The following is a 27707-nucleotide window of genomic DNA, read 5'->3' as shown; positions in this document are numbered from 1 at the left end:
CAAGAGGGGAAACTTGTGGTATAGTGCTGGTTTGCCGGTGAGGGACTTGGAATGCAGACTTCTTCCTTACCAAGACTGGTCTGGGAGCTCTGCTGTACAGCGGGCAGTATGGAAACTGGTCTGCTGAAAATACATTTGTGCTATGCTATAGACATAAGAATTGCATGTGGGTATAAGAGAGACTGCTCTTTCTTATTGGAAAGCCTTGCCTTTTGGCAGCTTTTGGTGTTTACAGTTCCGGTTATGATCTGTGAAACAGCTGGAAAGTGCAGCTCTTTGAGTTGCTGTGTGAAAGAGGGTCTGCTCCCCCAAGTTTTTGCTGGAGTGTTTGTCTGACTGTGGGTATTAGAGGTGAGCAGGTGTGCCAAGAGTGGTCAGTGGAGAGAGCCTTGTTCCCTTCCCCATTGTGCAGGCACCTTCCCCTGTTAGCAGTGCAGCTCCCCACATAGGCAGGGATAATAGAATTCAGAATACATTTACGCCCCTTTTTTTTGCTGACTGCTTGGGAGTTTAAATGAGATGCATAAATGCAGGCGGTTGAAACTGCCTTATGTCCTCTTGAGGAGTGACAGCAGCTTAGCTAGCACAGCTGATCACACCCGAGCTGACCTGCAACTTCCTTGCATAGTTGGGCAAATTTATGATGTATCCAAGCTTAGCAAAAGCAGTGAGGCAACTTTCACATGAAATAGACCACCTGTACTCTTTCGTGCTTGTTTGCATATATTTACTTTGAGTTAACACTGTGTTATCCTGGGACAATGTGTTTGTTAGGATGAGGTGCTTAAATTGGTATGGAAACAGAGCTAAGTCGGTGCAACCTGTCTAGGGGATCGTTGGTAGGGGATGAATGGTGGTCATAAATAGAAGGGCTACAGCAGTGTGATACATTACTGCTCATCTGTCAACCTGCAGTAATTAACTTGGTGGGTGGGTGTAGTTGCTCTGCCCGATTACCAAGTGTAACATTACTGTGGCTCAGCTAACAAGTAGTAATTTTATGTCATAGTAATTCCATCCCTTTCACTTCATTGTCCATCCCCTCAAAGCCACTTGAGTGTCGTAGACTGCTTTAGATAGGTCTCTGTCAGCTTGGGAAAGTTGTGGTGTGCAACTCAGAGCGTGTTTGAAACCAGCAGTATCTGATCCGTGCTTACTCCACTTTCAGTGTTTCATGCCCTAAAACAAATCTGCTCTAAATATAATATAAAAAAGAGTTTTTAAAAATGAATACAAGGCTGCATTGGGACACAGTTTGTGCACAAGGGAGGTCTGCTGATGAAAGAAGGTATTTTACTATAATGAGCCTCTTAGATAGTTATACTGTGTACTGTGAAATGCTTGTAATGAGTTAGTGTACCAATCTGTGTCTATTAAAGTCTGCCTTCTCTGTCAGCGTTGGCATGGAGGTACCCCTGAGGATAGCATCTGTAACATTTCTAAGTGGTGGGTGGTGATGCTGGTGTGTTGTCATGCAGCATTAGGAACTGACTTTCTATGGGAAGAGACTAATGGCTTTATTAGTGAGTGATAGGGGAAGTATTTGTATCCTAACTTTGCAAGTAGAGAACTGGAAAACGCACAGAATGGGGAGTCAAGAACTGAGCTTGAATGTCAGCATCCTGTTTTCTAGCTTCTATTTTGTAATTGCAGGTAAACTCAAACTCTGAGGTGCTCTGTCAAGCAGGGAAGGATTCAGGCTTGTTTTTTTTATCCCCCCTTAAAGATGCTTTGTGTCCAATAATCTCTATCTTTGGAAATGAAAGAGCAGAAAAAGAAACAATCCCGACACAACCTGTTGTGGAAGGATTTTATGTAACTGCTTCACTGTGTGCTGAGTCAAACTGAATGAATGAGTTTTTACTTTCATACCAAAAGTACACGGAGCACCACGTGCTGATTGGAAAGGGGGCAGACTTTCTCAGAACACAACTGTTTAACTGCAGATCTCATCCTCTAAAAAGCAGAAAAAGAGGAACCGTGTGTGACTGTACACACACCATAATCCCATTAAGAGTTCTGAAGCCTTTGTGGGTGTTGCCATGTTAAGCTTTAAGGGACGTGCATCTGTTTCTATTATGTCTGTATCGTTTGAAGCTTGGATGGGTGACAGTGTTGTTATTTATTTATTTATTAATAATACAGCTGAAAAATGGTTCACTAACCTGAAATTGGCATAGGTGATTTCTGGAGTCACAGCATGAACCTGCAGTATCCTCTCTTATAGGGTAAGTCACTCTTTGTGAGTGCTTTTGTGCTGGTTCTGAATTTGCAGGACTGTCCAGTGCTTAGAGTTGTGACCAAGGCTGCAGTCTTTTGTTATGTTCATCAGCAACGTTTCTGAACTCTGTATTTATGTGAATGCGGAGATTCCTTCCTTCCCTTGACTGGGATCCAACTTCTTAGAGTGGTGTTTTAGGAAATATGATGAGAGGCAGCAAAGCCTCCGTAATATTGTATGCCTTATGCTTGTACAGCGGAAACTGTTCTGCTGCCATCGTGTAATGAAGATGTATCTTCAGGTCTGGGCAGTGTTGTCTAGGTTAACTATCAATCCTGGCAGTGGGAGTGCCCACAAATCTCTCTTTCTGAACAGACATTCCAACTCCAGATAGCACTTAGCCTTCTTTGTCATTGCATCTCTCCCTAACAGACAGCTAGAGAAGGGCAAGGGACCCAAAACTGCATAGCCTGAGTTGCGTCTTTGCCCAAACTTTCCTTAGAGGTTTATTTTTAATGGGCCAATTAGTTATCTCTGGTAGGTGATAAATCTGCAAAACCCATCTAGAGAGTGGTGTGGAACCACAGAAACCATGCAGCTTAGTAAAGGGGAGAGCTGCTTAGTGTTGTGCAGGATGAGACTTGAAGTGGTTCCTGTATCCACAGAGATGCTGAGATGTTTGCTGTCTGTCTTTGCTTATACCATGCTCCCAGCGTGCCTTCAGCCTCCCCCAGGACCCTCTCCATCCTGCTGCTAATGTGCTGGGTGATCGCATGGTATGTGCCTTTGTGCCAGCACTTGGTTTTTGCCTGGTGTCCAAGGCTGCAGGACTTGTGCTGCACGTAGGGCTATTGGAGGACTACAGTAATCCCTACAAGTGCTAGAAAATGCCATATAAGCACTCGCTGTATGGCAGTAGCAGATGTGTTGCAGCGAGGTGTAAGACAGCATATGTTCAGAAGCAGATTCACCTTCTTTTCTTTGTGAACTCTGACTTCCTGGTTCTATTTGTGATTGAGATGATACAGGTTCAGATCTGTGGGTCATGCAAGGTAGCTTTGTTGTATCTGTACTTCTTCTGGCTAGGTAGAAATGGCACTAGGTGACTGCCCAGGCATGTGATCTCCCAAACACTTTCCTTTTTATGCTAAATCTCTAGAATGAAATGAAACCTGAGACAGAACTTTGTTTCTTTTAGCTACCCCAAGTGTACAATTGGTGTATCTTGTGAGAGGCACAGCCATGAGGATTTTCCCATTAAGCACTTACCCATTCCTGTCCTCTAGATTGTTTTTCTTCCCAGGATGCTGATGTGCAAGCCACTAGCTGCGTTATCCACCCAGAAACTTTATCATAACTGCTTTTCTGCTGCTACAATTAAGCATTTATTAATGCTTTCATTCTAAGTCGCCCAGCTAATTTGCTGAAATACTTCCAAGGTAAATTCTTGTAAGTACAGTTTGCTTTGTTTCAGAAATTCCCCTCCAGAGTGAGATCTCAAGCTGGGTGAAATCCCCCAGTCATGGACCCAGCACTAAGTGAACTCTTCAAACAGTCTGACGCTTTGCCTCCCACTGTAGCCTCGTTTGCAAAGCTGCATGATCCAAGAGCATCTGCAAAACTGGTGTATGGCTGAGTTAAAGTTTGTCTCTGTATTTCTTTGGGAAACCACAATAAATCAGTGAAAGAAATGTCCAAAGGTCATTTTGTTCCTACGCTGCTCCAAAGCAAGATCAACCGTACGTAATCCATTGCAGAAGCAGGTTGTCTAAGCTCTTTTGAGAAGCAAATTCAAAGCTATGAGAAAAAACTTGTTATACTGAGAAATACCATCTGCAGTTGAAACTGCAGCCTTTAGAAGGCAATTGAGCCCTATGTGATTTGCGTTGAAGAAGGTATGTGACATGCATCTGAATTCTTGCTCAGACTCAATTAGAAGGTGTGTTCTGTGCCATTAGCAGCTCAGTGGGAAGAAATGTGTCAACCCATAATTATCAGAAGGGCCATCAATTTATTTGGGGTATCCAGCAAAGTGCTTGCAGACTACAGTATGCTCATAGTCAGGATAAAGTAACTCTGGGGTTCCCCTAATTTTTTGAAGCATGATGTAAGCCATCTTAAAGCAACCTTGTTTGTGGGCTGTGCTGAGTGTGTATCGGAGCTGAAAGCCCTCAAAACTGCCAGTTACACCTCTGGCTAACTCTCATCTACTGGTTAGGAATAGACGGGCTCCTGACTGAGGAAATACCTGCTCTTATAATAGCTAAGGAGAGACCAAAGCTGGGAAATCCATCTGTATAATCTGACGAGAATTAAACTAACCAAGTCAAAAGCGAAGGAACTGAGTTAATCTGCTGTTCTTTTCCCCTCCCTCACACAGATGTAAGTTAAGGGCACAGTTCCATCTTTTGAGTCTCAGGAAGATGCTGGGGCTGTGCACAAAATGATACACAGAAATAAAAACGTTAATCTTTTATATGTGGAAATAACAATATAGGGGACAACAGGGACAGCTGAATGGACTTTCAGACTGTAAAGCTGCAGAATGCTATAGGAGCACTCAAGCCAAATTCCCATTTCCTGCATTGAGGCCAGGTGCAAATGCTTCATCCCCAGTCCTGAGGGGGTGGTACGCTGTGTGCAGCATGCATGTGTCTGCCAAGGAAGTGTTGGATGATAAAGCAGCTTGTCTGCCCTCAAGTCTTGGTTTCAAGTTGCAGATCCATTTGCTTTCAAAGAGAACGTCCCTGCTGACATGAAGTCAGTAGGCAGTGAAAGCTGCCTGAAGCTCAATTCCTAGACAGGGCTGTGAAGGAAAGCAGAGTGGGAGGAAGAAGAGGGCATGCACCAGCTCTGTTTTCTTTTGGGCTTATTACAACCATAGACATGAAATGGGTGCAACTGTCTTCACAGTCTGATCTGTTTTGGCAGGTAGACTTTTTAGGCCATGCAGTTCACGTACTACAATAAGTGGTGATACAATTGTCTTCAAAATCAGTGAAAATCATTCCTGGGACTACAGAGCTGCTTGGATCTGGAACTTGGTTGCTTTAGGGACTCTGGACCGTGTAGTAATAGTAAGGCTTGGAGTCAGCAAGTAAGCCTCTATGCCTGCATTTCCTTTCTTGAGATATCTTAAAGGTAGTGGAATTTACTTGGTTTGGAGGGAAAAGAGATTTCTTTGTAGGAACAGGATTGCCACCAGGCACTTGAGGTAAAAGCAGTTTTCCCAGTTACTGGATGGTGTTTAATTTACCCCATATGATTTCTGGGTTCTCAAGTAAACCAAATTCACATGCTGCCTCTTCTAAACTTTGTCTGGCTGCTGTTAAAACTTAATGCTCTGTACTTTCAGTTCTCTGCTACCCAACGTCTTCCTGCTCGAGTGGCTCATGCACTGAGTAATGTATATGTAATCACAGTGGCAGCAAGAAAAGGAATCTTACTCTTCAATTAGGCAACTCAGGAAAGGCCGGAAAGACGGTTCTGCTCACTGCCTGTTACATGTTTTATAACCAAATACCTGTATATGTGTCTGTCTTGGAACGTGTGTTTGTGGGAATCTGATCAACTGGCAGTCTTTCCCAGAACCTTAATTGCTAATTTCTGCACCTCAGAAGCAGTAGGAGTGTGCTAAAGCTCTCCCACGGCTGGAAGAAAGCCTGGGCTACATGAGAATGTGCCTGCTGCTTCCCTGAGACAGAGAATAACATATGGTGGCAAATCTGACCAACTTTTCAGCTATTGCTGCTGCCTGGGGAAAGGGAACAAGCATCTGTTCTGGTTGCTGCACAGAGCCTGGTTGAGGAGCGATGCTTGGAGCTGCAGAGAGCAGTGCCTGCTCCCACTGCTTGGCTGTTTGATCATGATCCTGCCTCCTTCCTGCCTTTAGAAAGCCTCTGGTTTTGCCTTCCGCACTGGTGATGTTTCTCTTGAGCAACTGGCTGACAAAACCTTCAACCTGTGCTTTGGGGCTCTGCTGCAGTCCTCATTGCTGCAGCATGCAGAGAGCAGCAGCTCCTCAAGGTAGGAACAGGGTCCCGCTGCATGTCTGCAGGGTGCTGAGGGCCCTGATCTGCACGGCCTCTGTGCCACCAAACTGTAAATAATGATGTGTAGATAAAGGTGAGGTCAAGGAACATCTCTTACACTTGATTATTTTCCCTGGTGGGAAGATTTATGTCACCACTTCTGGCTGGGCTGGAATTGCTCCAGGTTTTGGTCAGTGTCCAAGTAACCGCGCAGAAACACTGGATGACATAAAGAGTTGTCAGGCTCTTGTGATAACAGAAAGCTTGCTGCCTTCTAATTTTGCAATCAAAACAAATAGTACCCTGTGCTGCAGGAGCAGCAGCAAGGGAATGAGCCATCCGTTAAATGTTCTGCATTGCCAAAGGAAGTGGCAGAGCCGTTAGCTGAAGCAGCAGGCTTATTGGCACAATGTGCATTTCATGGGGCTTTATGGCTTCTTTTAAAATAGTCTTCACCACTACAGACACCCTGTGGGCTGCATCAGCTGAGCAAAACATTATCCTGCTAGGACAGGGGATTATTGTCATGGTGTCTTTTTCATGCCAGCTGTCTCTGCACTGACTGACCAATGCAAGCAACTCAACGAAATAGAAGTTTAAGAGCAAACAGAAAACCAACCTTCCAACGTAGCTGTGTTTTCTGATGACTGGTTTGGCTGAAGGACGAACTAAACCTGGCAGCTTTGAGATTGAAGCTTAGAAGAAAAGGACAGGCCTGAGAACTCCAGAGAAGTAGTATTTGATTGGAACTTTGGGGTTTGCTTTTAATTGTAATCTCTGAGATGGATAAGAATAAGGAGACGTACACAGTGTGGAAGCAGTGTGTGCTCTTCATTTATGTTAGCAAGAGGTTGTGAATTTGTAGTATTAAATGTGTAGTTGTGCAGCCAGAAAAATCAAGAACAGCTTCTGTCACTTGAACATTAAAGGTCTGTATAACGGGGTAAGTAGTAACTTAAATTTAAGCTACTCCAGGGCTAAAATCCCAACCTTAGGCCCTCACTAGAAGGTGTGTGTGTGATGTCTGTGCAGAGAGTGGTTTTGGCAGCCAGGTCTGTACAGTACTTTGTACACCGATTCAGAACTGGGCTCCCTCGGTGTTTAAGTTACTATTGATGCTGATGTGGAATATAAAGATGCTGAAGTGCTTAAGTTAGAGCTGTTAATTCTACCTGTAATGGTAGAAAGTTCATTTGTTTCCATGTTTGTTTTTTTTTAATGAACAAATCTATTTAAAGTGACACGTTGGATGATTTGTATGAGAAGGTGGGCAGGTCACTCCTTCTCTTATTTAATAAGTGAGAACTGACAGCTAGGAGATGTCTCATGCAAAACCATTGCCTCTCTGAATTCATTGTCATACACACTGTTAGGAAGTGGGACATTTCCAAAGCCTTTGCACTTCAGATTTCTCCTAATCCTGCTTTTTTTTTCTTTCTTTTTTTTTTTTTTAATTTTCTTCCTTAAATGTTATGTTGAAACTAAAAGGAATGGTCTGACATCAGAGCAGCTTCCCCTGCAAACAATAAGGAATCTGATGGAGCAAAGGTTAAAGGGGTGCCCAGTGCCTGCAGCTGCTGGGCAGCCAGAGAAGCAGTCTGTGTGTCACAGAGCTGCTGGGTTCCAAAGTGCTCTCCTGGTTACAGAGCTGTTGGGGTACCTGGGTGCAGATAGCTCTGCTGCTTGGGCAAGCTTGGGAAGATGGGCACTTCAATATCCCTCTCTGTTACAGATCTGTTTGTTTGTACACATCTATTTTTGTAAGATTCCCCTAAATTAGGTACCTGTTTACTTCTTGCTGTCATCTAATCAGTGACTCAAAGAGTATGGTGATGTTCTATATTTAGTCCAGATATTTAGCAGAGATGATTAGGGTTGCATCAAGGAAGAGTTATTTTTCTAGCATGTCTTCATGTGCCCCCCTTCTTCCCGTATGGCTGCAGTTTCCATCTCAGTTCACATCTCTATGCGCGAGAGAGAAGCATATGTCAGTGAGAGTATATCTGTGGTTTCCTGAGCATATTTCAAATAATTTGCCTCCAGAAACTGGTTGTGGTCTGTTTGCCAGAAGAAGGGTAGCTGCAGTTCTGATGTGAATTGAAATATCAGATGTTTATGGAAGATGACACAGCAGAGCAGAGCTGTTTACCATATGGTATACGAGAGGCAGTGATACAAGAGCAATCACTTTTTTTTTCCCCTGGAGTTTGCTAGAGAAAAATAAAGTAATGCAATTTGTGTCTTCTTCCATATTTCATACGTCTCCTTGTGTGTGCATGACTCTGCTCTTTTAGCCAAGGCATGGGGAGCAATGTAAGTATAACACTAATTATTTACATTGAGACATCTTGAGAATTCCATATAAAACTGGGGGCCCAGACCAGGGGCTGTAGTAATCGGCGTGGTTAAGACATATGCTATTCAATGTGCAGATAGCTTCCAGTTAGGATGTTTCTGGTGGCTCCCTTCATTTGCAGCTGATCCTGGCACTCTTTACAGGCCTGTTCTCTTGAAGGGGATCCTCTGACAGCTGTAGCTGCCAGCTCTTGATTCTGAGATGTCACACTCACCATTGCACCAGCATGGGGATGTGCAAGCAGGCTCAGTGCCAGCAGCATGGGTCTAGAGGCAGCATGGCTATGTTTACCCAGAGCTGCCTGCTATGGATTTACTAGCTTGAGTCAGCACATTCATGGGAGTCTCTGCATTACATCCCAACTGTGTTCTTATGCTACCCTGTGTCCTTTGCACGAAGATGCTCTCTGAAATAGGTAAAACTTACTGACTTTGTGCAGGCTTTGAATTTAGGAACTGCTGTTCCTGCTCTCTCTCGTGTCTTGAGCTATGTTCATCATTAAGGTAACAAAGTTTGTTACAGAAAATGAAGCAGATAGGGTAAGGAGCCTGAGTTAAGGCACTTCTATTATTGGTAGTGTTTGGACATGACTACTTCAAATAAATATAAATGTTTACGTGTTGTCCTCTTCCCCTCGTTTGCTTTAGGTTGCATGGTTGGACCCTGGAAATGGGATGTCAGTCCCATTCAGGGAGCATAAAGGAAGAAGGAGAATCTCCCAGTTGCTGCTGCTGTGACAGCGAGTGAGAGCACGGCAGGAAGATGTCGGCAGTCACTTCAGCAATTCAGGCTCCTCAGGGCCCTGTGAATCCACCACCTCCAGAGGTCACTAATCCTAATAAGCCTGGCCGGAAGACCAACCAATTGCAATATATGCAAAATGTTGTTGTAAAGACCTTATGGAAGCATCAGTTTGCTTGGCCTTTCTACCAACCTGTTGATGCAATTAAATTGAATTTGCCGGTATGTATCTATCATCATTGTGTTCTTGGGAAGCTGTGTGTTAATGAGATCAGATTTCTGATCACTGGTTCAGAATGGTTAGGTTGCTTTTGGTAATTACCTTGAATATTCTCAGACTTATCCAACCTGAAGATTGTGCAGGTCTCTGAAGGGGAAAACCACCCCCTCAGTTAGTGAGGGAGGAGAACAATGCGCAGGCAAGCTGCCTTAGAGCAGCTGAAGCATAGTGCTTCATTTGTGGCTTAGCTGCACTTACTATTACATCTCTTCACACCTTGTCCCGCTTCTGTCCAATCTGAGTGACAGACTGAAAGCCCATGCTTTGCTGCCCCTGCTCTGTGCTGCATTTGACTGGGCTCAGGGTCACTAGTGCTTCCTCTAGACTTTCCTCTGTTTGCTGTTGACTTTGGTGTTGAGGGAGATGCTAATACTTTGGTGCGAGGTAGTTTCAAATGCTGACCTGGAGACACGAATAACAGAACAGCTGCATTTATCTGTTTGCCTCCTGTACATAGCTCTGTGTATCCTGTCTCTGTCAGACCAGAGAATAAGAGACCACCAGGTTATTCATGAATGAACAATGTTTTCTAATAAGCTTTCTTCCACTGAACAGAACCACTCAACTTTTACCTCTTTAAAGTAGTCCTATGGATGTAAAAATCTCAGCAGTGGAGGCAAGCCCCTACCCACCTGTCATATTAAACACAGAGCCCCCCATCTGCCCTGCTGTCTGTTCCTCCAGGCGGGCCATTGCAGATTTATTCTGACTTCTTTGAACAGGAGGATTGCACGTAGGATTCAAGGGAGCAAGGCTCTGAGATGTGAGGTCTGCAGAGCTCCAGTTACCACAGGTTATGACCTGATTTTATGGACTGGGTCAGGAGTCTTTTGAACTCGGTAATCTTGTTGATGGGTGCTATTTAAAGTGCTAGGCAAAAGAGTGAAACACTTAACACACACGTATAATATTTCAGTAAGTCTTTGCTCTTTTGTGTCGTCTTTTTGTGGATTTTTGTTTCTCAGCGAGGCGTTTTGAAGTGGTTTTAGGGCAGGTTACCAGAAAATTTGAAGGAGGAGTCAGTTGGAAGAATAATTGTTTTTCACATGTGGTCTAAATCACATCTGCACAAGCCCAGTAACCACCAGCAGGATTGCCTTTTCTGTCCTAGTGTGCCGTGCCTGGAAAATAGTGGTTTCTCAGGTTGTGCCTGAGAGTGGCTGGGGGTTGTGTGTGGCTTCATGTTCACATACAGCGAGAGGCACTGCTGCCTCACTTTGGAATGAGTAAACTACAGCATATAACCTCGCGTGCATAGAGTGTCTCCAGACTAATCACAGCCTCTACAAATGCTTGAGTCCAGCCCAGAGAGAAACTAGGTTAACACATGGAATCCTTTGGAGACATTTTCAGGAGAGTTGCTGGAAATTTTAGTGCAGTCTTAACCAGTGCTGCCACTGATAAACTTCTGTAAGTGCTGAGTGTTTAAAGACAGTCGTACGGTAAGGCAGGTGGAAATGCTGTTTCCCAAATTGCTTCCAGTCCCCAGTTAAGGTGAACAGCCAGCCAAAGTTAGTGCTACCCCAGGTTCTGGTCCTACATGAGCGTGAATTGCATCACTGCAGTGTTAGCTGGCCATAAAGTGTGCCAGCCTTCACCATTGAAACACCATCTGTAAGGGATATTGAGGCAGCAAACAGCTTAAGGGAGAGCTGCTCAGAAAGTGTGTTTTCTTCCACATGCTGCTGTTGCTGCTTTCCCTGTCCAGCTGCCCTTACACAAAGCTGGTCATGTCCAAGAAGGCATTTGTATGTGTGTTAGAGTACGTACTGGGGGAGCTAGGAAAAGCTGGCTGTTGTAGGGGGGGTTCTGATGCTTTGTAATTAAATTCCTAATAATGATAGGCAATGAATTAGAAAATAGAAGTAATAATGATACTTGCATTTTGCCCAAAAATATGGGGATGTGTGTTTTGGAGAGGGGGATATGAGGAGGAAGCAGAGTGAGATGTGAGTGCACTTTTGCTCTCGTGTCAGGAGATGTAACATCTTTTCTTCTTTCTCCACCAGGATTATCACAAAATAATAAAAAACCCTATGGACATGGGGACTATCAAGAAACGCCTGGAACATAACTATTACTGGAGTGCCAGTGAATGTATGCAGGATTTCAACACCATGTTTACAAACTGTTATATTTATAACAAGGTAAAAAGCCCGGATAAGTGCTTGGCTGGGGCACTGCCTAGGACAAAAACACTTAGAATTCTTACAGCACAAGTTTGAAACAGGGCAGCTCCTCCGTGCTGCAGGCTCTCCTTGCAAGGATTCAAGATGCCACCGGTTGGAACTGTGCTACTTGAAATGCACTGAGCTGTTTTGTGCACTATCTTTCTTCCCTTGCAGTAGTTAAAATGGCATATGTGCCTTATAATTATATGCACGTTTATGTTTTGGAGTTGCAGAGCAAGTTTTGTTTCCTTTCATTTTCATTGAGGAGTTCTTCAAGATGAGCTGCAGTTTGTGTAATGCTTTGCAGGTGTTTTGTGGGCTGTCAGGGCTGTGTTGCACCAGTTGTCTAGCAGTAAACAGTGTTTCCTACCTCCTAGCAGAGAGCAGTTCAGTAAGCTGCGTAATTCTGTCCTCTGCTTTATTTCATTCATACTTACACGTTTTAAATTGCCTGTTATTGTTTTGGATTTGTCTTGCTACTCTGTTAGGTTGTTAAAAGCTGATATTCTTTGTTTTTTGTGATGGTTTGTCATCATCGACCCATGCTGGAAAGCAAGTTGAAATAAACAAATTAACTAGTTTGAACCACGGGCAATATGTTTACACTCTTCTCTAGGACCTGTTGGCAAGCAGGGAGGATGGCTTATCTGTTCCAGTTTTCTGCTTCCACACTGATGCTAGTTAATGGGCTTCTGCTGGAAGTACCGATGTTCTCTGGATGCAGTGCATTTCAAGGCTGTGATTATTACATTCTAGACTAGATTAGAAGAGCAGGAGAGCTGCGTGGAAGGAGAGAAAAGAGCTCGTTTGTTAATTGTCAGGAAATTGGGCACCATCATTTATTTGAAGGGCAGCATCACTGGGGATCTCTAAGAGTGATCTTGTACCTTTTTCTTCTGATGTGTGGATGACACAGCTCAGGCTTGTCTTCTTCCTGCAGCCCACAGATGACATCGTCCTTATGGCCCAAGCCCTCGAGAAGATATTTCTGCAGAAGGTTGCTCAGATGCCTCAGGAGGAAGTCGAATTATTACCCCCAGTTCCTAAAGGCAAAGGTCGTAAACCGTCAGTGGGCACACAGAGCACAGGTATTTCCTTTATCTGTTGTCAGTAAATGTTACCAACCTGCTGCTAAGATCTGACCCATGTTCCAAGCTGTGTTCCAAGAGCGATGGAGTGAGAGGTGTCTAGATGATGATATTTGCCTCACTCACAAGAAGTTTGGGACTCTGCACCAAGCTCTGTTTCATTGGTCTTGTAAAACTTGTGGCATATCTAAAATATGAGTGAAATCTTAAGTGGTCAGCTGGTCACAAAGGAGTGACTGTTGCTGTTGATCATGAACACTTAAAGACTGAGGTCTGTGCAGGATGGCACTTGTCAAAAAGAGCCATCTCCTCTTTTTCTTCTCCTTGCGCTCCTTGTCTTCTGCTGAGCACAGAGCAGCTCTGATAGCATAAGAAGGGTGAAGGCTGTCCCAGAGCAGCACATCTAATGTGCAAGTGTGGTGTGTTTTACTTGCATGGGGCTGGCCTCAAGCTTATGGTAGAAAGATTTAGATCAGTGACTGATGCTCCAGTTCTTGTTGGACCCTGAGTAACAGCACCAGGCAAATCTTACTCAATGTCCTTAGTGCTCTTCCTGTGGCCTTGAACTGGGGACCTTTTTGCCAAGCCCGTGACTGCCCAGTACAGCAGCTTTGGTGTCACTTTGTTCCCCATGTCTTGCAGCACATTTAACCATCAGTACATCACAATGTGTTTTCGCTTTGTCCTTTGAAAGGAACACAGCAGGCAGTGGCCGTGTCTTCTGTCTCCCCGCCGGCCCCGTTCCAGAGCGTCCCTCCAGCCGTGTCTCAGACGCCCGTCATCGCTGCCACCCCTGTGCCAACCATCACTGCTAATGTCCCACCTGTCACTGCCCCACCTGCCGCTGCCCCCCCTCCTCCTGCTGCTCCGATAATGCCCGTGGTTCCTCCTACGCCGCCAGTAGTCAAGGTAAACAGAGCTTGACCTCTTCCTCTTCACAAAGCAATATTGCTAAGCAGTGCTTCAATTTCATCCCCTTGCTGCTGGTTACATGCGTTATTTATCTTTGCATTTGATTCCTTGCTCCTCTGCCCATCGTTGTCCATTTGGGATGTGCTCAGAGGAGTGCTTGCTGTTGGGTTTGAGTGGGTTCGGCAAAGTTCTTTGGCAGTTTTACCACACCTCAACTCAGGTGGTGCTGACTGTAAATACTCCAACTCAATTACAAGCTCTTATCTGACCATAGACTTAGCCAGTGCTGATGCTCCATGAATCAGAAGTCTATTGGAGATTTCTCGCATCTTGATCTATGTTACCCACAACATCCTTTTCCTCCAACCGAATCTCTGATTTTCCTGGGACTGTTCCTTTAAGATTTGCACACTCCAGCACTAGGAGCGTTTCTCTCTGCTGTGAACCAGTTCAAGACGAGCCTGTCACTCCAGCTGGAAGAGATTGGTGTTGCCCGCAGGTTTTGGGTACATTAATTTTGTCTTCCTTACCGAGTAACCTTCTGGGAGGTGTCAATGGTGTTCTGCTGTGTTAATTTACATGTAAGTGAAAATGCTGATTTAAATAATTGGAATTCTCCTAACAAGCCATATATTGCTTTAAAATAGAGGAAAAAAGCCTGTTATCTAAGCTATGTTCTAAAAGAAGAACTGAAGTGCAGAAGCGCTGGCATTCCTGATTCGAGGTTGCATGGGTCAGTAGAGCCAGAGGATTTTTTTTTCCTCCTTTTTTCACCCTACAGGCTGGGAATTACTTAAGGACGTTGTAGATCTGATCTTGCAGCTATGCTGCCCTCCTCAGAAGCCTGTTTCATAATGCAATGTCTGACCAAATAATTTGCTTCTGAGGATCGCTTTGGTTTTAAAATTCAAGGATGAACCCAAAAATGAGTTTGTGAATATGTACTGCAAAGATAATCCTGCTCGGGATTTACTTCAGACTTGCCTTAGATTTCCTTAGGGACCATTTTATTTTTATTTTTTTCCTTCCTTTCTTTTTTTGTTTCCTCCAGAATTGCTCCTTCCAAGGAGCAAAGGAAAGAACTGACTGGACAATAACAGCTTGAATTAACGTGGGATGTATGTTTTATTTGCTTGAAGCGAAATCATTAAATTCTTAACTCTTATCCGTTATAAACAATCTACCTTAGCACATTCACTAAGTAAAAAGGGAGTGAAGGCTCATAGGTCTTTGGTGATTAATATGCTTTGGTTCAGAACTTATAGCCTGATCCTGCCACTGGGGACTCAGACATGTGGTTAAGTTACTGACACTTACTAAGTCACCATGCATCAGCTGAGCTGCAGTAATCGACTGGGCGCACTCCTTTCCTTTGGCAAACATGAGGTAAGAGTCCTTAGTTTAAATCTCAGTGAAATACGTAGAGCTAACGCGTTTTGCATCCTGTTTGGGGTTGGGTTGGAGATGTGCAGATGGCTGGTTACTGTGGCTCAGATGACATGCGGTAAATACACCATGTTGTTGTCACTGAATTGCGTGTTGAAGCCTCTGGTCACAAGTCCCATTTATCCCAGTGAAATAATCACGTTTTCTGTCAGAGGACAGGCAGATCTCAGGAATGAGGGTGAATCGTGCTAGGTTTCTGCTAGCTCAGCGTGAGAACTGGGCCTGTACTCATCAGGTGTCTCTATCTGCTGTTTCAGAAGAAGGGAGTGAAGCGGAAAGCAGACACGACCACCCCCACCACCTCTGTGATCACTGCCAGCCGGAGCGAATCCCCCACACCCCTCTCAGACCCCAAACAGGCCAAAATCATCGCTCGACGGGAGAGCGGAGGCCGGCCCATCAAACCACCAAAGAAAGACCTTGAGGACGGAGAGGTCCCCCAGCATGCAGGGAAGAAGGGCAAACTGTCTGAGCACCTCAAGTACTGTGACAGCATTCTCAAGGAGATGCTTTCGAAGAAGCATGCAGCCTATGCATGGCCCTTCTACAAGCCCGTTGATGCAGAGGCCTTGGAATTACATGACTATCACGATATTATCAAACACCCCATGGATCTCAGTACTGTTAAAGTACGTCTACACTTACACTTACCACCTCAGCCCTCTGGTTGCAGAGGACTGACTCCTTCTGGTGAGGGGAGGGGGAAGGGAAAAGGGTGGAAAATCAAAACCATTTGGATGTCATCTGGATATCTTTATACTTTGCTTCCTTTCCCTCTCTTTCTCCCCCGTAACCTGGGATGTCTTTTTTTCTGCTCTACAAAGCAGACTGTATGATGGCATCCATCTCCTCTTTGTGAATAGTCCAGCTGTTTAAACTCGTGTCATTGGGATTATGTTGCACTCAGAAGAGGTGCTGTATTTCATAGGATTCAATTGATAGTATCCCATTTCCAGAAGCTGCTGCCTGGCTACTTGTTGGCATGATGTGTGGTCTAGATAGGCTTACACTGAGCAATTCCAGCTGGAGCGTGAAGATCAACTGGTGCTTAGGTGAGGGGAGGAAATAATGTGATGCTTACATGGTTCAAGCTTTGCTCTTCAGGAACTTAGCTTGGTGTGGTCTGGTATTCAATATGTTTTTTTTCCCAGAAGACTGCAAAGTTTCTCTAAGTCTCTTCTAAATATCTGTAGAGTACAGCTGTGTTACTCTAGTTTCCATCTTATGCTTGTCCATTGGAATCAGTGTTGGTGGAGATGAGGCTTTTGTGTAGAAGGTTAAGGTGTGTCTGCTGGCTTTCAGGAGCGTGCCAGGACTGCTGTGCATCCAGCTCTGCTGCCACGTGGGATTGTCTGAAAGGCCTAGCTGACTAAAGGGCAGCTGCATTCCTGGTTCCTTATATGTTCCTTGGCAAGCAGCATTCAGTGCTCTGGTGTGCCATGCCATTTGGCTGCGGTGCTGCAGTGGTTCTTACTACAGCTACTCTGTTTTAACAAGCTTTTAGTTGTATTGGTGGTGAGAGAATAGTCATCACAGTCTGTGCTGAGGACTAGATAAAGAGTTAGTGGTGTCTGGCTTATTAACTGTCCTGATACCACGGTCTTTGGCAAGTTTCCCCAATGGCTTTGTGCCTTTGTTTTTCCGACCATAAAGTGGAGAGAATAATGCTTAACCTACCTCATGGGGCTGTTGTGAGGGCAGATGTCTGGATGCTGTTATCTAAGTCCTAATTATTATTGTTTGGGTTTTGCCCCAGCTTTGCTGAAGGCCTACAGCAATTTCCTTGGAGGAGATGAGAGTAAAGAAGGATGAGTTGAGCTGCAGGCAAGAAGTGGGATCCTGAAACAAGTGGTAAAAGGTGGGATAAGGGCAGAGTTGAACATGGTAGTTTGGGAAACAGGAGCACTTGTGTGATATTCAGCTGGGAGAGGAAGATCCCAGGCTTTCATTTTGTTGTGCTCTGAGGTCCTTGGAGAAGAGAAAAAGGGGCCGTATTAGGTCTTCAAACTTGTAACAGATCGATGCGGGAAGGGAGGGAACAGTGTTTTCTCTTCATCCTTTGTGGGTAGGACAAGGCTTGTTCTAAAGCAGGAGAGGATAGACATTAGGAAACATCTTTCTGAGCATGAAGGGATACTGAACAATACAATTGATTGCTGAGAGAAATAAGATTTTTCTAGCTGCCTTCCCAGCCTTGAAGTCCTTCTATCTACGACTTCTGATTTGCCATTGTAAATGTTAAACGGCTGAATATCACAAAATGAGTCGATAACCCAAATATATTCTGCTGCATAATTTTAAAATCCATTTGCTTTTGTCAAGTTAATTTTTCTTTACAAAAAGCAAAGGAAAAAAAAAAGAAAGAAATCCACAGATTAAAATGTTGTTGGGCTTTGAAACTGTTGGTTTTGGATGAAAGCAAAACCTTCAATGCTGAAATGTATTTCGCAGGCTGTAATTGGCCGTTGTGTGTGCCAAACAAATACAGCATATCAAAAAGGCCCTTCGCAAAGTAAGATGTATTTTAGAATAAATGGCCCCTTTCGTTTGAACGTTTTGTTTTGCTTTGGAATTGGCCTGAGACACTTTTCAAACAAGGCAAGCTTTTCTTCAGGCAGGAGAGGCCCAAACGTCACTCCCTTTCCATCTCTGTGCTGCAGTTCCAAGGATTCTCCTCCTTTATTTACCAAGAAAATGAGCTCTTGTGCCACAAGTTTGACAGGCATCTAGCTGTGGTACAGCAGGGTGAGATGCTGCAGGAGGGTCATTGCCCTGCGTGCAGACCACTCCAAAGCTGCCTTATTCTGAACCAAAGCAGCTTTAGCACTCATTGCAATGATTCAAGGTATTTCCGATACCTACTGTGGAGCTGTGAAGTGTCTGCAGCTTCTATTGAGCAAGTGGGAGTTTTGCTTGGGTTGAGACTTAGGTGTGAGCTGCAGACCCTGAGCCTTCTGCTCTGATGGAGGATGAATCTGCCCATCCCATTTGCAGTGTGTCTGTCAGGCAGCCCCTTCCCTTCACCGGGGGATGCAGGTGCACTGGGCTTACAAAAGGGAGGCCTGCAAGCACTTGGCAAGCAGCGAGTTTCATTAAACTCTTTAAAATGCAAATGAAATCTAATGTTCACCTTTTTTTTAAGTTTCCTTTTTGGAAGGAGTAATTGGAGATGAGATTTTTACATGTGGTAGCAATACATGCCTAAAATCAAATGAGAACTAGGAATACTGTGAACTGTTTTCTAAACCAAGTCATTCAGTCCTAGACAGCAAGGGGATGAAGGTGAGAGCTGGAAAATGAGAGGGAGGATCCAAGTGCGAATATTTAGCCCCTGATACGTATCCACACTACAGGGGGAAAATAACGTTAGGCACAGATCGATAAGGGGCAAATTCTGTATCTGTTCTGTATTTCTCAGTTGGACTTGTTTAAATCAAGAGTTGGTTTTGTAGCTTAAGTGCCTGCCTGGCTGTAGACATCACCGGGAGAAATGATGCTTTGTGTTAGTCAGACTAGGTGCTAGCCATCTTTTCTGCCTTGTCAGATTATTTCTGCAGTAAAGGTACCCAAGCAGCATGTAGAAATTCATGCTGAGGGTACTCCTTTAGTTGTAACTCTGTTGACTTCTTGTCCTTTTGTCCTCTGCTTTACTTACATTAGTTTCTGGTCCAGCAAACGTTTTCTAAATGTCTCTCTATTTTTCTGACAGACTGTGGGCACTGACAAACTTGTATTTGGTATTGTTTAAAAACCAAGAAAATAACCCAAATTTAGAATGATGAGAGTTTAAGCCATTGTGGAACTATATTAGCTTGTCTGGTTTTTGTTTGCTTGTTTTCAAAAGCAGCAACTCTAAATGTTATTTGGAAACTAATAAGATCAAACTACTGTTCTCTTGGACAAATATGATTTCTGAAGCTGTGCTGAGCTCTCTCCATGACGCACGTGTCCTCCATGCAATTGTTACAAATGTCTTTTGTTCATGGCTTTATCTCCCCTTTTCCTTTGGCTTGTTTGCTTGCAGAAAAAGATGGACAGTCGGGAATACCAGGACGCACAAGGGTTTGCAGCAGACATTCGGTTAATGTTCTCTAATTGTTACAAGTACAATCCTCCAGACCATGAAGTGGTAGCCATGGCCAGGAAGCTCCAGGTAAAGGTGTAGCTAAATGCATCTTTCAGGGTCTGTTTAGCTTAGCTGTGAGGTGTCAAAATCAGATATCCGAGCATGGATCTGCTCTTGGCATCCTCAAGGGTGAGTCAGTGATTTCTTCAGCCCTTGAAAAGAGCCTTTTCATGCTCTCTGCTGCAGAAATGTCACGCTCTGCACATGGCGTACCCCAATGCCACATCCCACTCTTAAAATTTTACAATCATTGGCATATAAAATAATGGGAATGCTTTTTAGGGCCACAGAAAGTGGAGATCCAGAAAGCTTGCCCTGCTAAGTCTTGGATAAGCCTTTAACTTTGCACCTCGAAAGAGGGGGAGTCTTTCATGGTTTAGTGCAGTAAGACCCTGATCTGTGGTAGCGTGTCTGCTGTGTTTGAATGACCAGAATGAGGTCTTTGTGGGCGAGGCTCCTTTGTCACCAATTTTTCCCCCTTTCTTGTAGGACGTCTTTGAGATGAGATTTGCAAAGATGCCTGATGAGCCTGCAGAAGCCCCTCCTCCTCCTCCTCCAACAGCACCAGTTGTGAGCAAAAGCACGGAGAGCAGTCACAGCAGTGAGGAGAGCTCTTCAGACTCAGATAGCTCAGACTCAGAGGAAGAGCGAGCAACTCGGCTGGCAGAGCTCCAGGAGCAGGTTAGTGTAGTGGCCAAGCTGTGTGTGTGTGTGCATCTGCAGTAGAAAGGACTTAGCAGGAGGGAAGATTTAATTTTGTTCCTTAAAAATCCCAGCTAGCCTGGGATGCAGCGGGGAGATCACTCCTTGTGCCAGCTCAAAGAGGAGAGCTGTCAGCAGGGAAATAATTAGTGTGCTTTGGATGCGATGTTAATTTTCTTTGAGATAACCATTCTCAGTGCTGATGCTCTGGGCTTCTTCCTGGGGTTTCCAGAGTATTCAGCCACCATCAACCATAGGAGTCAGGGAAGCACTGAGAGATCCATTCAGTATGAGAGCTCAAGCACAGCAAAATCTGTCACAAGCTTCCTGTGGGATGTTTTCACCATGTATTCCATCCATAGAGTAAACTATTTTGACTCACTAGCTTTGAGATGTACTTACTCGTCCAGGATATAAAGGGAAGAGTATGTGGAGGCATCGATTATCTTGCCTTGAAGTCTGATCTGTTTTTTCACCATTCTCTTCCAGCTAAAGGCAGTCCATGAGCAGCTTGCTGCGTTGTCACAAGCACCAGTGAACAAACCAAAGAAAAAAAAAGAGAAGAAGGAAAAGGAGAAGAAAAAGAAAGACAAAGAGAAGGAAAAGGAGAAGCACAAAGTAAAAGCTGAGGAGGAGAAGAAGCCTAAGGTGGCTCAACCACCGAAGCAAACCCAGCAGAAGAAAGCCCCAGCTAAAAAGGCAAACAGCACGACCACAGCTAGCAGGTGAGAGCTTGCCTCCTGCAAGTTGCCTTAGGTGGGAACACAAAGAGCTCTCAGCCCAGTTCTGTCCCTGTTGTTCCCTGGTGAAGCTCAGCTGTCAGCATGGTTAACTCACCATCAAATAGTGTCTCCATTACAGACAGCTTCAGGGAGTTTTCAAGTTAGGGCTGGCAGCAGAGCCATCACATTTCCATTCTCTGACTCTTTCAGAATCCCTGCCCAGTCTCTCTCAGATAAGGTTTTGCCTTTTTACCCAGCCAGCAATAACATGCTATTTCATTTCTTTCCCCCCTGCTGCTTTTTTAGCTTGTTGTCATGCCTCACAGCACTAAAATATAATGGGAGCAGAACAGCTTATCTCAGATTTCTGAACTTTTTCAAAAGTTGTGGTGCTGTTCAAGCTATCTGGCTAGAGGTTCAAAGCCAAAAGCATTGGGATGTTTGTTACAAGCAGACTGAAAGAAGAGTTCATTGCTCCTTATATACCCATGAATGTTTCCATACTTGCCAATCTCCCCAGGCAGCCCAAGAAAGGAGGAAAACAGGCGTCTGCAACCTATGATTCGGATGAGGAGGAGGAAGGCCTGCCCATGACCTATGATGAGAAACGACAGCTCAGCTTGGACATCAACCGCTTGCCTGGGGAGAAGCTGGGCAGAGTGGTGCACATCATCCAGTCACGAGAACCTTCCCTCAGGGACTCCAATCCTGATGAGATAGAAATAGATTTTGAAACCTTGAAGCCCACAACTTTGCGAGAACTGGAGAGATACGTGAAATCTTGTTTACAGAAAAAACAAAGGAAACCATTTTGTAAGTTACCTCTCGGGGTGCACGTTCCTTCATGAGCCCTTGGGCTTAGCTTTGGAATCAGGGCATGTGTGTTGGGATTCTCTTATCCAGCTGCTGGGCATGTGATGATAGGGGTTTTTAGAGATTCTTTTCTACTTGAGAAAAATAGCAGAAGTTTTCTGTGGGTTATTTTCTTCACATATGGCCCTCACATGGAGACCTGGAGGGGTCACTGTATTCCTCTGCAAGACCTGTGTGATATCTTTATTCCCTATCTAGAACCTAGAAGGCACTACAGTTTCAGTCTCATTATGTTGTGCGTAACATGCATACATATGGAAGGATCAATTTCTTATCCTGAATAGTTTATCATCTAATTAGGGAGGAAGAAAGTGTGGTTTGAATCCCAAACACCAAGGAAATGAATGAATCGCACACATTTATTTGGGTAAGCTAAGGAATCTGGATGTGTCTGAGCTGTATGCTTGCCACAAAACTGCTAGTCCTAACTGGCCTGATTACCATATAATAATCAGTGTCAGATAAGGAGGTGCATGTTAATGGACTGGAGAGTGTACTGTGCAGTATGGTATAGGATTTTCTGTGCTCCAACCACAGTGTGAATTGTAGCCCCTTGAGAATTGAGCCCCAGCAAAAAAGCAGTAGCATGTCACTTAGCTGAGGTAGTCCTGGCTCAGTCCATCTGCTCATAGGTTAAGAAAGAAGTTGTTCTCCTAAGAATATAACACAAAAGCTGCTCACAACTCTTGCAAAGCACCTCTGTTTCGTTATCACAGGACTTTTAGGTCACCTGAGCAAAGCTTAGACCCTCCTTTTTGCTTTTTTACTATGCTGGTTTGATTTCTGGTTTTCTCCCCAAATACTTCTGGAATAGCTGAGGAAAGCATTCTCCAGAGTTTCTAGGAACACGAAGCATCCTTTTGCTTTGGAGTAACACAGATGACCTCAGATGTCTGTTTGTCCACTGCTCTGAGCCCAGTATGCCCTGCTTGGTCAGCAGGCACCATGTTAATGCATGACCTTTCCCAGACACTCCTGCTGTCTGCTGCCTATTGTGGTGCTCAGTGTTCACAGGCAACCTCTTAGGACTTTGCTTTCCAGTTTCCATTTAAAAGAAGGAAAAGAAAAAAAAGAAGTTGCCTGAAAGCAGTGTGCAGAAATGTAGGCATTTCCTTGCTGGATCAGGCCAAATATCTGGCTCCTGTCTGCTTCTGATACTGGCCAACACCTGTGTTCAATTACTCTCATGAGCGATATTTCTTCTGCTCAGAAGCATTAGCACTGCTGTTACTCCTTGCCATTTCCATCCTGAGCGAGGCAGCTACATTCCTGTTGTCTGCCAGCCTTTGCTGGTTTCTAACTTTTGTTTTGTTTTATATTTAAAGCAACTTAAAGCAATCGGTTCTCACGTGAGGTGTCTTGAGTTTTAATGGCAGATGCTTCCCCCTGACAACGTTTAATGGGACACTTTATATTACAGGGCAGAAAACCCATGTAACAATTCTGTAATAACAAATGCGTAACTATTGATCATATAACTAACTGGTAAGTAACCTGCAACACCACAAGGTTATTACGTGGATATTTCTATCTTCTAAAACACTTTCCAGAAGGCCCTTTTCCAAAAGAGCATATTACAGGATCATGATGCCTGGATAATCTAGGCAACTTCATGTGTTGTCCTCTGTCCTGGGATATGTAGTTGCTGTGTGGTCACTTGATCTTAGCAGCTTCACTGCAAAGTGTTTGCACAGACTTAGGTGCCCTGTAAAATAGCAGCGTCCTCTCTTTTCTTCACCCTCAACAATGCAGTCTCAGAAATTTGTGTGTTCCTCTTCCACAGCCGCAAGTGGAAAAAAGCAAGCAGCAAAGTCTAAAGAGGAGTTAGCTCAGGAAAAGAAGAAAGAACTAGAAAAACGGCTACAGGATGTCAGTGGGCAGTTAAACAACAACAAGAAACCTGCAAAGAAAGGTAATGGCTATGGTTCTACTGTGCTAGTGATACCTGAGAAGTTGTGTGTGCAGGTAGTCTTCCTCACTAAGGCAAACCTTTAAGTAGCCTTTAGCTTACCTATGGAAGTTCCCCCAGTCTGTCATTAGTGTGGGCACAGCAAGTTATTGCTGGGCACCTGAGCTACTCATTGGGGTCTGCTCTGACCCCTGTCTTGTTGGAAGTTCCTCTTGGTGGTAAACAGGACCTGTCTTAGAGATGATTCAAACTTCAGAGGAAGATACGCTGCTTTCTTACTCTGTGCAGGTTGTTCATGCAGTAACATAGTAAACCGGTACTATAGTTCAAACCAGCCCCATAGTATGTTTAATGGGTGATTATTCTCCATTGTGGGATTGAAAAAAAAGCCACCTCATAGTGCAGAAGTGCAAAAGATGGGATGACAGGTTATTCCAGTGCAAACTGAGCTGCTTCCACCTTGCCCTGAATCACAGCAGGCAGTGAGCACAGACTGTCTATGCACTCTGTAAAGCCACGAGTGCTTTACAGCTGCGGGTGCCCATGAGCGTTTGGGCTCTGCGTTGGAGCACTGCATTGCCCTCCACAGGGCTCTAGTGCAGGGCCCAAACGTTCATGGCCACCTGCAGCATTAAAAACCCTGCTGTCCCCTGAGCCAGGCCTTGTTCCAGCTGGTGGTCAGTGGGTCGATAAGCTGCCCAGTCAAAACGAAGCCACGAATGAAGCTGTGGATGATAAAAGCCACTGGCAAACCTCTATTGAGCTCAGCTCCTTGGAAATCATCACTTTGCTGCCTTCTTTCCCGCAGACAAATCTGGCTCTGCTCCCTCTGGGGGCCCTTCCCGGCTCAGCAGCAGCAGCTCCTCCGAGTCAGGCAGCAGCAGCTCCAGCGGCTCCAGCTCAGACAGCAGCGATTCAGAATGAGCTACGGACACTTACACAAAGCACAGAATGGACATCACCCTCACCGATGCTCTGCAGTGTCCCTTTCTCTCCTTAAAGTACTGCTCTTGTTCCACGGTGGTCAGGTTGTTTTGTTTGTTTTACTTCCTCTCTGACTTCTTTTGCTTTTTAATTCAGTGTTACAAAAAGGTCTCTTCCATTTTTCTTTTTTTTCCAGGGGCGCTCTTTGTTTGTTTTTTAATGAATAGGTCAAAGATCTTTGCATGTGTGCAACTAGACTTTATGGCAAACAAGTTCCCTTTGCGTAAAGTCTCTAAAATACATTTATTTTTTTAACTGAAGAAACCTGGTTGAGAATGGAAGAACTTGGAACTCTTTGCAGGAGACGACCAATAGGTTCCTGCAGAGCTTATAGTATGTCTCCCTTCTGCCCCTTCCTCCTCCTCAAGTTGTTCTCTTTTAATAAGCCCACCTGGCTCACACGAGGTATAAGAAAATCTCCTTGAAGAGATCTGTACAATGGTGGTACTGTATCTAAAAGGTGTTAGCTTTGGAACTAGTTGGTGTATTTGTTTATTAGCACTAGCGTTCTTAACCTCCAAGTCTACGGTGTGATGAACACGTCAGATGCTGTCATCTTTAAGGTAAAAGCAGAAGAAACAGAAAGAAATCTAACGTACTGCGGATTGCTAACACTTGGTAATGGTGGTGGAGGCACAGGCACCTATTCAGGAAGGTATTTAAGCATGGATTTGATTTTAAGCACACGAGCGATAGAAATAGTTGTGTATGTGATTTCTAGCGCTCCTCATTTCCTTTTTCTCTTGGCAACACGTCGGTAAGAAGGGAGCAAAGGATACTCGAGTTTCTTGGGAATGTTATTTTTAACATCCAATAGATAATTTCTAGGAAAGTTGGTGCTTGAATTGAAAACAGCTCCTGGCTGCAAGTACTCAGCTGGGCCTCAAGGGGTGCTCCCTGCAGAGTGACCAAGTCGAGCCATGTGCTCATTATTAGACACATGCTTAAGTACTTTCTCCATGACAAGCACCTCAGTCTGGGCTTAAAATAAAAGAGCACTCGAGTTCCAGCTGAGGCTGAGCTGGCAGGGGACTGGGAGAGGGATGTTGGTCGTGTGCTTTGTTGGTTGTTTTTTTTTTGCTTTCGTTTGTTTCTTTCCCACCCCTTTATCTTTGTATCTGCAATGAGCTCCTAGAAAGGGAATGCTACTTCTGTGTCATGCAGGGTGCAGGTTACCAGATCCTGAAGTGTTTACCTCAATTATAGTAATAAGGGAAAACAAAGGGGGGGGGGGGGGGGGAGGGAGGGAGGGGAGGGAAGGGTGAGGATGAGGGGAAGGCAGTTTTTTAAGGCTAGCAATTTCTTACGAGTCAGCCTAATGTTTTCACCTGCACTGCTGCAATAACACTCCGTTTTTCTCTGTCTCACGTGTATATATAAGTACTTTATTTATTAAACACATTTGGTCATTTTAAACTCACTAAAAGAAAAAAAAAAACAAAACAAAAAAACCTATATATAAGACCAGCAGAAATGCAGACTTTTAATATGGTTCAAACCGGATTTAATAAGAACACAGAGATGTTATTTAAATACGCTGGACTTTATACCTCCAGGTGCTGCGGTCCAGTCTGTTGTGTGTCTGGTGCTCTGTCATGTTCTGTGTGTTCACCTTTGGGGTTTTGTTTTCTGTCCTCTCTCTTTTCAACCCAGCCCCTTCTTTCTTGTATTGTACAGATTTTGAAGACCTACCAGGTAGATGTAATTTCTTAATGGAACACCTTAATTGTTGTCTGTATTATTTCCACTTGTCTTTCCCCTTTTTTAATTTTATTTTATTTTTTTGGTGAAACAGTGTTGATTTTATTTTTCATTTTATAATCCAGTTTTAGGAGAAAAAAAAAACAAACAGCAGTTCTGTAACTATATAAAGTTTGTAATCTGAGGGGCAGAAATTTATTGTAAATTCTTAACTTTTTAGCTTTTTATTGTAAAGAAAATATACAGAGTTTAACAGAAAGTTACGCCTTTCCTTCTCCCACCACCAGCCCCTACGGCTGCATCTCTGCTGTGGGTCAGCCCTATAACTCACCCTGCTGAGCCTCTCCAGTGGTGCAGGTTGCGTTGGTGTTTATTTCTCACACAGGTGAGTGGCTGTCGGTCACTCTGTGCCCATCGACTGAGGTCTTGCTGGCTGTACTCAATGTATCTCCCATTGGATGCCATTCAGATCCCACAGCTGGCACAGCTCTGTCTTTGTAGAGGGACAATAACACACACTCTGGAGTTTGCTGTAGAAAGGAGCTGCCGTTTTCAGCTGTGAGTTGAGAGAAGCTCTGCTGCTGAGAGCATCCTTGTGTCATTGTGCTGTTGCTGGGTGCTGGGCCCATGGGCAGGGAGCCCTGCAGGTCTTTGCAGGTGGAGTTTCCTTTGTGTTGGGATCAGATGAGCTGTAGGGTGCTCCGATTCTTACTGAAATGAATGATTTTTTTTCCTTCTCCATTAACAATAAAGTTATTTTTAGTTGCTATATATAATTTTTTTTCCCTCATTCCGCCCTTACAAAAATATCTTCCCCTAGATGGATACTTAGTAATATATTTTCAGAGTCAACTATGAGGAGATGTAATATACACCTAATTAAGAGCTTAGTTGTTTGCTTTAATAATGGGCTTGGTTTCCATCTGCGTTTCACCTCGTATCCAAGACGTGCGTTATCAAAACTAACCAGTATTTTAATTGAAGTAATTGCAACCACTTCAGGTACCACAACAGCGTGGATAAACAGCCTTCTGGTTTTCCCTGCTGAAATCCTTTCCTATGTGTGTTAACTAGAGCTCCACCATGGATGAGGTTCCTATTCAGAGAGCAGCCCGCAGGTGATGCTTTGGGCTTCCACCAAGTGGAAAGCTTTCATGGCAATGAAGATGTTTCCCATGAAATGGCAGCTTGCAGGAGAAATCCGTTCCGGCACAACTGCAAAACGTTGCTCTTAGGATTTCTTCTGCTTTCATATTGTTTGTAGCGCTGCTCGTCTCCCAGCGTGTCATTGGTGATGCTTCTGTATCTGCAGGTCAGGGCGTCTCCAGGAAAGAAGAGGTGTTTGCAGTCCGTAGTAAGTAGCAGCTGCCCTTTATTGAGTTGGAAACTGCAAGAGTAGAGCATTTATATTGGAGTTGGTATGGCATGACGTGCCAGGAGGAGG

General features: G+C 44.3%; 1 protein-coding gene across 2 annotated transcripts in view; it reads left to right on the top strand.

The window, feature by feature from the left end:
* The window catches only part of BRD3 (bromodomain containing 3), a 30495-nt gene extending 5760 nt beyond the window's left edge, over positions 1-24735 (top strand). For both annotated transcript variants that reach the window (XM_072352498.1, XM_072352497.1), the window contains exons 2-12: positions 9256-9571; positions 11639-11776; positions 12741-12888; positions 13583-13797; positions 15504-15875; positions 19271-19399; positions 19862-20053; positions 20564-20799; positions 21317-21609; positions 23453-23581; positions 24387-24735. In XM_072352498.1, coding sequence (XP_072208599.1) covers positions 9371-9571; positions 11639-11776; positions 12741-12888; positions 13583-13797; positions 15504-15875; positions 19271-19399; positions 19862-20053; positions 20564-20799; positions 21317-21609; positions 23453-23581; positions 24387-24502 — 2169 coding nt within the window. In that variant the 5' untranslated portion in view covers positions 9256-9370 and the 3' untranslated portion in view covers positions 24503-24735. The remainder of the gene's footprint in view (positions 1-9255; positions 9572-11638; positions 11777-12740; positions 12889-13582; positions 13798-15503; positions 15876-19270; positions 19400-19861; positions 20054-20563; positions 20800-21316; positions 21610-23452; positions 23582-24386) is intronic.
* Positions 24736-27707: the final 2972 nt, after the last annotated feature.

The sequence above is a fragment of the Excalfactoria chinensis genome, chromosome 18 (assembly GCF_039878825.1).
Source record: "Excalfactoria chinensis isolate bCotChi1 chromosome 18, bCotChi1.hap2, whole genome shotgun sequence".
Taxonomy (NCBI): Eukaryota; Metazoa; Chordata; class Aves; order Galliformes; family Phasianidae; genus Excalfactoria; species Excalfactoria chinensis.
Note: the sequence above shows the minus strand (reverse complement) of the source record. Positions and strands in the feature narration are given on the sequence as shown.